Below are 11,441 nucleotides of genomic sequence, written 5' to 3' on the forward strand. Positions count from 1 at the left end.
CCTGCTCTCATTGCACCCACACTCCCGCCCTCCCCTCTCTGCCTCTCTACCTCACCCTCTCCGTACCCCTCAGCCTCTCTGATTTGCCCTCCCCCCTTCCCCACTTACCACACACTCATCTAACACCCTCTGTCTCCTCTCCCTACACCTCCCCCTCTTTCCCTCCCCCTCCCTCCCTTCCCTCTCTCCATCCCTCCCTCCCTCTGCCTCTCCTCTGTTCCCCTCTACCTCCCCTTGTCTCCCCTCTGCCTCCCTCTGTCTCTCCTCTGTCTTCTCTCTGCGCTCCCCTCTGTCTCATCCTCTGCCTCCCGTCTCACTGAGTCCAGGAGGATGGTGGCAGTAACTGGGACCCCAGAGTGGTCAGGACTATGCCTACTTCGATACAGGCTTTGCCACGGACAGCCAGAGAACTCCTATGCACAGAGACAGTACCGGCAGGACGGGAACCTCCCATCTACCGCGCCAAGATAGGCACCGTAAGATCACCGGGCCCACCAAGGACCAAAAGATACAGATCTTTCTTCAAACATCACAGGTAGCTATGGTGGAGGGACTGTCATCATACCCCTCGGTTATAACAACCCATGTTCATGTTACTAAGCATATGACAGTATGCCGGTATATTTTGTTTATTTTGATCTGTTCCATCAAACGAGCACCTGGCAAGTTTTCTTTGGATGTGCTCACATAATGCCTGATGGACGTACACTTTACTGCCCATTGGGAAGCACTTGGCTACCTAATAAATTGTTTCAGACCAGGGTAGGTGATTGATTGATAATTTTATTTCATTATGAGGAGTCTGGGAGTGAAGTTCTTGGCCAATCAATTACGTTAATTGATCATTTAACTACCAGATAATTGGCCTTAGAGGGTCGGAATTGCATAGCCATTGAATAGCCCTGGCCTAGAGGGAGTAGGGACGATTAGAATTGAGTGTTAGTTGTTGTTGTTGGTCGTTCGAGTCCCGTCCTTTGAGCTGTGCCCATTCTCCCAGCAAGCATCCCGTTGCCCTCGTCCAGGAACGACTCAGTGGAGGTAGCCAATCAGAAGCGCCTGTTGCGGACCCTGGAGCAGCTGACCAATCGACTGAAGCGGACGCTGGCCAAGCAGCCTCTGTCGTCATATCACGTGTCTTCGGAGATGATTGTGGTGGCTGACCCCAAGTCCTTGGAGAGCAAGAGGGCCTCTCTGTTCTGCCGACCTGGGTCTGTACTGAAGGGGAGGATGTGTGGTGAGTAGTGGGCCCTGAGATACACACAGTAACAGTATATATCTTTAGCGTGGTCTCCAGTTTCACAGTGTCCACATACGGTATTAATGAATTAATTCATGAATTAATTAATGGATTGATGGATGGATGAACTAATTAACGGATGGATTCATTAATGAATGAATGAGTGTCCATATGGGTTGCTGTGTGCCTCAGTCCAGTGTCCGGTGGGGATCTACTACTATCTAGTTATGTGTGGTAATGTGTAAATATGTCTGGCTATGTGTGGWAATYTGTAAATATGTCTGGCTWTGTGTGGAAATATGTKAATATGTCTGGCTTTGTGTGGAWATATMTAAATATGTCTGGCTATYTGTGCCAATGTGTAAATATGTCTGGCTATGTGTGTAAATATGTCTGGCTATGTGTGGAAATGTGTAAATATGTCTGGCTATGTGTGGAAATATGTCAATATGTCTAGCTATGTGTGGAAATATGTCAATATGTCTGGCTATGTGTGGAAATATGTCAATATGTCTGGCTATGTGTGGTAATGTGTAAATATGTCTGGTTATGTGTGGTAATGTGTAAATATGTCTGGTTATGTGTGGTAATGTAGCTAATTATATGTGGTTATGTATTCTGTGTGTTCCAGTCCAGTGTCCGGTGGGAACCTACTACTCCCTAGAGTATGCAGAGTGTGAGAGCTGCTGGCTGGGGTCCTTCCAGGAACAGGAGGGTCAGATGGAGTGTAAAACCTGTCCTGATGGATCCTCCACAGCCTACCTCCACGCACGCAGCCAGGACCAGTGCAAAGGTAAAACACGGTAACCCTCCAGAGGTAAAACACGGTAACCCTCCAGAGGTAAAACACTGTAACCCTCCAGAGGTAAAACACGGTAACCCTCCAGAGGTAAAACGCTGTAACCCTCCAGAGGTAAAACACGGTAACCCTCCAGAGGTAAAACGCTGTAACCCTCCAGAGGTAAAACGCTGTTACCCTCCAGAGGTAAATGCTGTTACCCTCCAGAGGTAAATGCTGTTACCCCCCAGAGATAAATGCTGTAACCCCCCAGAGGTAAAACACTGTAACCCTCCAGAGGTAAAACACTGTTACCCTCCAGAGGTAAAACGCTGTTACCCTCCAGAGGTAAAACGCTGTTACCCTCCAGAGGTAAAACGCTGTTACCCTGCAGAGGTAAAACGCTGTAACCCTCCAGAGGTAAAACGCTGTTACCCTGCAGAGGTAAAACGCTGTTACCCTGCAGAGGTAAAACGCTGTTACCCTGCAGAGGTAAATGCTGTAAACCTCCAGAGGTAAAACACTGTAAACCTCCAGAGGTAAAACACTGTAACCCTCCAGAGGTAAAACACTGTAACCCTCCAGAGGTAAAACACTCTAACCCTCCAGAGGTAAAACACTCTAACCCTCCAGAGGTAAAACACTGTAACCCTCCAGAGGTAAATGCTGTAACCCTCCAGAGGTAAAATACATGTACAAGGTCCTCATACATTGGTTATACTGTACATAGGCCTGGAGTTTTTCTGACCAAGTGATCTGACTAGGAAAAAAACACTGGGTCCCAGTACCTAGTCAGAACTGACCGGGGAAAATGTTGGGTCCTAAAATACTGTATCATCAACTATATTCATCATGAGCAGGTGGCACCATTTCTACAATATCCCGAAGGCTATAAACTCAATGACCTCCTTGTTTATAGTGTATGTGTTTCTGTGTGTGTGTTTTCAGAGCAGTGCAGGCCTGGAAGTTACTCTGTGAACGGGCTGGAGACGTGCGAGTCGTGCCCACTGGGGCACTACCAGCCTGGGTTTGGATCCAGAGAGTGTCTGGTCTGTCCGGATGAGACCTCCACCGTCACCAGCGGGGCAAGGGAGATGTCTGAGTGTGGAGGTGAGTTAGAGAGAGAGAGAGAGACAGAAACTATACAGTACTCAGACTCGGAACTCGCCACGGACCCTGTGAAGAGGCAGCGGTCTAAGGCACTGCATCTCAGTGTAAGAGGCGTCACTACAGTCCCTGGTTCGAATCTAGGCTGAATCACATCCGGCCGTGATTGGGAGGCCCATAGGGCGGCGCACAATTGCKCCAGCGTRGTCCGGGTTTGGCCGGGTAGGCCGTCATTGTAAATAAGAATGTTCTTAACTGACTTGCCTTAAATAAAATAAAAGAGGGGAGGGGAAATCACAGACATGACACTCAGACTGAACTCACTGACTCTGCATAAAAATATGATTACTGAGCTTACTTTCATCTGTGACACTGACTAACTGTCTCCCCTCTCCCCTTCCCCTCCAGTTCCTTGTTTGGCAGGTCATTTCTCTCGAACAGGGTTGGTCCCCTGCTACCCCTGCCCCAGAGACTACTACCAACCCGACCACGGCCGCTCCTACTGCCTCGCCTGCCCTTTCTACGGCACCACCACAGTCACCGGGGCCACTGCCATACAACACTGCTCCAGTAAGTTACACTACACTGGCTGAATTTCACATCACACCGACTGTATACTACACTGGCTGAGTTTCAAATCACACCCTACTGTTACACTACACTGGCTGAGTTTCACATCCCACCTACTGTTACACTACACTGGCTGAGTTTCACATCACACCCTGTACTGTTACACTCACTGGCTTGAGTTTTCACATCACACACCTGACTCTTACAAGCGTACACTGGCTGAGTTTCACACACACCCTACTTTAACTACACTGGCTGAGTTTTCAAATCACACCCTACTGTTACACTACACTGTGAGTTTCACATCACACCCTACTGTTACACTACACTGGCTGAGTTTCACATCACAACCCTACTGTTACAACTACACTGGCTGAGTTTCACATCACACCCTACTGTTACACTACACTGGCTGAGTTTTCACATCACACCCTACTGTTACACTACACTGGCTGGAGTTTCACATCACACCCTACTGTTACACTACACTGGCTGAGTTTCACATCACACCCTACTGTTACACCTACACTGCTGAGTTTCACATCACACCCTATCTGTTATCACTACACTGGCTGGATGTTTCACATACACCCTACTGTTATACTACACATGGCTGAGTTTACATCACACCCTACATGTTATACTACACTGGCTGAGTTTCACATCACACACCTACTGTTATACTACACTGGCTGAGTTTCACATCACCCCTACTGTTTACACTACACTGGCTGAATTTCACATCACACCCTACTGTTATATCTACACTGGCTGAGTTTCACTCACACCCTACTGTTTATACTACACTGGCTGAGTTTCACACACAAAACTTACTGTATACATCTAACTGGCTGAATTTCACATCACACCCTACTGTTATACTACACTGGCTGAGTTTCACATCACACCCTACTGTTTACTACACTTGCTGAGTTTCACATCACACACCCTACTGTTATACTACACTGGCGAGTTTCACATTCACACCTAGCTGTACACTACACTGGCTGGAGTTTCACATCACACCCTACTTGTTACACTTACACTGGCTGAGTTTCACATCACACCCTACTGTTACACTACACTGCTGAGTTTCACATCACACCCTACTGTTAACTACACTGGCTGAGTTTTCACATCACCACCCTACTGTTACACTTACACTGGCTGAGTGTTCACATTCACACGCCTACTGTTATACTACACTGGTGAGTTTCACATCACACCCTACTGATTACACTACACTGGATGAGTTTCACATCACACGCCTACTGTTTACACTACACTGGCTGAGTTTCACATACACAGCCCTACTGTTACACTACCACTGGCTGAGTTTCACATCACACCCTACTGTTACACTACACTGGCTGAGTTTCACACACCCTACTGTTACACTAACACTGGATGAGTTTCACACACACCCTACTGTTACACTACACTGGCTGGAGTTTCACATCACACCCTACTGTTACACTACACTGGCTGAGTTTCACATCACACCCTACTGTTACTACACTGGCTGAGTTTCACATCACACCCTACTGTTACACTACACTGGCTGAGTTTCACATCACACCCTACTGTTACACTACACTGGCTGAGTTTCACATCAACCCTACTGTTACACTGACACTTGGCTGAGTTTCACAATCACCCCTACTGTTACACTACACTGGCTGAGTTTCACATCAACCCTACTGTTACACTACATTGGCTGAGTTTCACATCACCCCTTACTGTACACTACAACAATGGCTGGATTTCACACACACCCTACTGTTACACTACCACTGGGCTGAGTTTCACATCACACCCTACTGTTACACTACACTGGATGAGTTTCACATCACACCGCCTACTGCTTACACTACACTGACTGAGTTTCACATCACACCCTACTGTTATACCTACACTGGCTGAGTTTCACATCACACCCTACTGTTACCACTACACTGGCTGAGTTTCACATTCACAGCCTACTTACACTACACTGGATGAGTTTCACATCACACCCTACTACACTCTACAGGGATGAGTTTCACATCCACCCTACGGTTACACTACACTGGATGAGTTTATACTTAATTACTTCACATTCCTTATTGCTTATACAGTATATATGCAACCAAATGTTCCTCTGGTGAAAATCAAGTTTGAACTGAATTCTAGTTTATTCCTGACACCTTTTCCCCTATAGTGCCCAACCTTTGACCTGAGTCTGCATCTGTAATGCCATTATATTCCTCATAGGACTACTGACACATGGCTCTGGTCAAAATGACACTCGACTGGTAACAGGGCATTATTTGAGACTGTAGACATACAACATTGTTTGAGACTGGGCCACTGAATGGAAAAGGGATCTGATAAAGGCAATAATGGAAATGTATTAGACATGTGACTACTGGGGAATGAAATACCCTACAAAACAAAGGCCTTAAGTATGAGAACCAACCGTGGCTGGTAGAATAAATATGAGCTTAATGAATCTCTCTCTCTCTCTCTCTCTCTCTCTCTCTCTCTCTCTCTCTCTCTCTCTCTCTCTCTCTCTCTCTCTCTCTCTCTCTCTTCTCTCTCTCCTCTCTCTCTCTCTCCTCTTTTTCTCTCTCTCTCTCTCTCTCTCTCTCTCTCTCTCTCTCTCTCTCTCTCTCTCTCTCTCTCTCTCTCTCTCTCTCTCAACTCTCTCACATTCTCTCTCACTCTCTCACTCCCCATCCATCACTCCCCATCCATCACTCTCTCCCTCCCCTCTGTCAGGTTTTGGCTCTAGTTTCCTGCCCAAGGAGGAGAGTGTGACATCAGCCCCAGAGGTGGTGGTATCCCAGGACTACCAGGCTAGCAGCCAGGTAGGACTGACTGACTTACTGACCCATGTCCTCAAGAACCTCAAGGGTTACCCTGCAAACAATAATGAGTCACTAGGACGTCCCTGGACGTCACGAAATGGTCGCCTTAAAGTCTGTCATGATGTTGTGTCATGGTCCCCTGGAGGTTTTTGTCTAATACCCAGTTTGTCCCGGAGACGTCACCTGATGGTCGCAAAGAAATGTTCTCCTCCTCCAAAACATTTTTTACCCAGGGAACGCGCACCCTAGTTTCACTACACATCTCCCCTTGTTACTGTTGCTAAAGCCCTGATTGGTGAACCACTGATCCAGTCKCAGCTCTTTGTCTTTTGGCAATGCTAGGGACACCCACCCACAAAAAGTACTTTTAGGATTGTTGGAGCAAAGTCTAATGCTTAATAAATGCTTGAGTTGAATAATAGTATTCAACTGATCGTTTTCCACAGCTGTCCAGTAACCTCTTTACATACAGTACCACACAGAGGAGTGATTTACTACTGTCTCCTTATCTCTGAGACACTAACAGCCACCCAGGCTGAAATCTTCCGTTGTCTGTTTAGGCTCTAAAGGTCTTATCAATCATCCCCTATCTTAGACACATAGGCTGTGAGAACTGGTTAGAACTGGTTCTTGTTTTTATTATTTTTCTAAGGAAGTGGAGCCAATTACCCCTTATCTCTTTTGTAAGTTTGCCTCCCCCTTGGAGGGGTAAACAGCTCTGTGTAGATGAAGTAAATAAAGACTGTGTGATTTGTAAATAATCAAGTTCCTCCCCGGGWAATTTCAGGAGAGTTAACTTCCTTGCAATTGCGTGAATAAACTCTTAAAAACAAGCTCTGCCCGATCGTTGGAACAAGTTCTTCCTCAACAGTGTTTTGGAATATTTGGCACACATAATTACATTGTGTATGTTTATTCATACAGTCATTATTATTTAACATGTCCTCTCCTGACAGATTTCACCTGTAGGCCTATTCCTACACTTTGCACTTCAAAGTAAACCTCAGCTCTGAAATACAATGAAATTCCGGAGTAACATTAAAACAGAATAATATGCCCCACCAGCATTAGACAACTATTCTGAAAACCCTCAAATTACTGAAATAAGTCAATTAAATAAATGAGAGAATAGCAGTGTGGGTTGAGAGCTTCAAGTTCCTTGGTGTCCACATCACCAACTATTATGGTCCGAACACACCAAGACAGTCGTGAAGAGGGCACAACAACCCCTATTCCCCCTCAGGAGACTGAAAAGATTTGTCATGGGTCCCCAGATCCTCAAAAAGTTCTACAGCTTCACCCTCGAGAGTATACTGACCGGTTGTATCATCGCCTGGTATGGCAACTGCTCGGCATCTGACCGTAAGGCACTGTGGCCAAGCTTCCTGCCATTCAGGACCTCTATACTAAAAATTGTCAAAAGCTCCGGCCACCCAAGTCATAGACTGTTCTCTCTGCTATCGCACGGCAAGTAGTACCGGAGCCCCAAGTCGAGGTCCAAAAGGCTCCTTAACAGCTTCTACSCCCAAGCCATAAGACTGCTAGACAATTAATCAAATGGCTACCTGGACTATTTGCATTGATCCCCCTTTTATTATACTGCTGCTACTCGCTGTTTATTATCAATGCATAGTCACTTTGCTCCTATCTACAGTGCATTCAGAAAGTATTCAGACCCCTTGAATTGTTTCCACATTTTGTTACGTTACAGCCTTATTCTAAAATGTATTACATCTTTTTTTTTGCTCATCGATCTACACACAATGCCCCATAAGGACAAAGCAAAAACAGGTTTTTAGAAATTGTACACATTTATAATAAAAAAAAAACTGAAATATCACATTTACTTAAGTATTCAGATCCTTTACTCAGTACTTTGTTGAAGCACCTTTGACAGCGATAACAGCCTTGAGTCTTCTTGGGTTTGACGCTACAAGCTTGGCACACCTGTATTTTGGGAGTTTCTCCCATTCTTCTCTGCAGATACTCTCAAGCTCTGTCAGGTTGGATGGGGAGAGTCGCAGCACAGCTATTTTCAGGTCTCTCTAGAGATTTTCGATCGGGTTAAAGTCTGGGCTCTGGCTGGGCCACCCAAGGACATTCAGAGACTTGTCCCGAAGCCACTCCTGCGTTGTCTTGGTTGTGTGCTTAGGTTTGTTGGCCTGTTAAAAGGTGAACCTTCGCTCCAGTCTGAGGTCCCAAGTGCTCAGGAGCAGGTTTTCATCAAGGATCTCTCTGTCCTTTGCTCCATTTACCTTTCCCTTAATCCTGACAAGTCTCCCAGTCCCTGCCGCTGAAAAAAATCCCCACAGCATGATGCTGCCACCACCATGCTGGCACTCTTTTGTTTTTCTCCAGACGTGGCATTTGGCATTCAGGCCAAAGAGTTCAATRTTGGTTTCATCAGAKCAGAGAATCTTGTTTCTAATGGACTGAGTCCTTTAGGTGCCTTTTGGCAAACTCCAAGCGGGCTGTCATGTACCTTTTACTGAGGAGTGGCTTCCGTGTGCCCACTCTACCATAAAGGCCTGATTGGCCTGAGAGTCTTTTTTGTTACCCTTGCCCAGATCTGTGCCTCGACACAATCCTGTATCGGAGCTCTACGGACAATTACTTCGACCTCATGCCTTACTTTTTGCTCTGACATGCACTGTCAAATGTAGGGCCTTATATAGACAGATGTGTGCCTTTCCAAGTCATGTCCAATCAATTGAAATTACCACAGGTGGACTCCAATCAAGTTGTAGAAACATCTCAAGGAGGATCAATGTAAACAGGATGAACCTGAGCTCAATTTCGAGGCTCATAGAAAATGTGTCTTCTACTCATTCAGTACCTATGGTCCGAAAACTTATGTAAATATGGTATTTCTTTTTTTATTTGTCATGAATTTGCAAAAATTTCTAAAAATCTGTTTTCGCTTTTCATTAAGTGATATTGTGTGTAGATTGATGAGGGGAAAATCATTTAATCCATTTTAGAATAAGGCTGTAATGTAACAAAATGTGGAAAAAGTCAAGGGGTCTGAATACTTTCTGAATGCACTTTACATGTACATATTACCTCAATTACCTCGACTAACCTGTAGCCCTGCACATTGACTCGGTACCGGTATCGCCTTGTATATACCTCGTTATTTTATTGTGTTTCTTTTTTTACTTTAGTTRATTTCATAAATGTTTTCTTAACTCTTATTTTKTTAAAACTGCATTGTTGGGCTTGTAAGTAAGCATTTCACAGTAAATTCTACACCTGTTGTATTCGCAACATGTGACGAATAAAATTAGATTTGATTGATTTGCGATAGCACTCTTTTGTTAAGTGCACATTTGTATTATACGTACTGAATGTGTAGAAGACTTCAGAGAAAGCTACAGACTTTGTGGTACAGCAGCAGAAATCACAGGTTGGGTCATATTGAAAAGTCAGTAATCATGTCAAATGTAATCATATTTTCACTGATTAAAGATTTTTATACTATTTTAGCTGGACAGCGTACCACTTACCTTAAAACACCCATACCATTTCATCACTTTACTTAAATTGTTTGGGACACCTGCGACCATCCCCTGACAAAAATCTCTAGGGGACCATGACACAAGAATGTTCAGGGGACCTTCAGGGGACCATGATACAATGTCCCAAGAACGTGCTAAAAACGTCCTCGGGGACATCCTGGGACAAACCGGMAYSTAGACAAAACKTRCAGGGGYCCATGACACAARGTCCCAAGAACGTCCTAAAAACGTCATCACGTGTTGTCCTAAGGACTAGTAAAATGAAAGTCCTTAAAACATCCCAAAAGGACCTGACATGGTCCTCAATGACGTCCTGGTAACTTACAGGGAACTAAACAAAGGTCCCCAGAGAAGTTCTCTTAGACTAGAGTGCACTGGGGATGATGAGTTGTAATCAGTAATGCTTCTGAGTAGGATGAGTACGGAATGTGAGAATGAAATGCTCTCTTCCTCCTGAAGTGATCACACTCCACACTCATAACCATAACTCACAACCACATGACTGTACCTGTATCTCCTCAGGTGTTCCATGAGTGTTTCCTGAATCCGTGTCAGAACAGGGGCACGTGTGAGGAGGTGGGGGCGGGATACGTGTGCACCTGTCTACCTGGTTTCACAGGTAAACTAAAACAGTTATGAATGGAATGAAAAGAGAACTTCCACATGTAACAGTGTTCTTCCGTCCCTCTCCTCGCCCCAACCTGGGCATGAATCAGGGACTCTCRGCACACATCAACAACAGTCACRCTCGAAGCACCGTTACCTATGATGTCACAAAAGCCAAGGTCCTTGCAGYGCAAGGGAAACAACTACTTTAAGGTCTTAGAGCAAGTGACATCACCGATTAAAACACCGCTAACCAGCTAGCCATATCACACCGGCTACACACACACTTAAGCTTTCAGTCAAACAATGACCATTAGAGCAATGASAAGTTATTATTAGTTATAAACTGGGTGGTTCGAGCACTGAATGCTGATTGGCTGACAGCCGTGGTATATCACACCGTATACCACGGGTATAACAAACTTCTATTTTTACTGCTTTGATAACCTTGGTAACCAGTTTATAATACTAATAAGGCACCACAGGGGTTTGTGATATATGGCCAATATAGCACGGCTAAGGGCTGTGTCCATATATCACATCCCCTCGGGCAATTGGTTAGTTGTCTTATATGACTGTGACAATGTGTTTCTCTCTCAGGAGCTAAGTGTGAGAGTGACATAGATGAGTGTGACTCGGCACCCTGTCAGAATGACGGTCTCTGTAAGGACGGCATGGGAGACTTCCTCTGTCAGTGTAGACCTGGCTTTGTAGGTATGGAGACGTCACAACAACTACACACTGTCCTCCACATCATGACTGTCCACTGTCCTCCA

General features: G+C 45.2%; 1 protein-coding gene across 1 annotated transcript in view; it reads left to right on the plus strand.

Moving 5' to 3' along the window:
• LOC112071570 (sushi, von Willebrand factor type A, EGF and pentraxin domain-containing protein 1-like) overlaps positions 1-11,441 on the plus strand; it is a gene marked incomplete at its 5' end in the record, with an annotated part of 75,721 nt that overhangs the window by 5,677 nt on the left and 58,603 nt on the right. Inside the window, 7 exon segments of the mRNA XM_070439442.1 lie at positions 980-1,234; positions 1,869-2,030; positions 2,964-3,125; positions 3,531-3,692; positions 6,453-6,541; positions 10,582-10,678; positions 11,266-11,379. Coding sequence (XP_070295543.1) covers positions 980-1,234; positions 1,869-2,030; positions 2,964-3,125; positions 3,531-3,692; positions 6,453-6,541; positions 10,582-10,678; positions 11,266-11,379 — 1,041 coding nt within the window.

Source organism: Salvelinus sp. IW2-2015, unplaced genomic scaffold, assembly GCF_002910315.2.
Source record: "Salvelinus sp. IW2-2015 unplaced genomic scaffold, ASM291031v2 Un_scaffold1645, whole genome shotgun sequence".
In the NCBI taxonomy this organism is placed as follows: Eukaryota; Metazoa; Chordata; class Actinopteri; order Salmoniformes; family Salmonidae; genus Salvelinus; species Salvelinus sp. IW2-2015.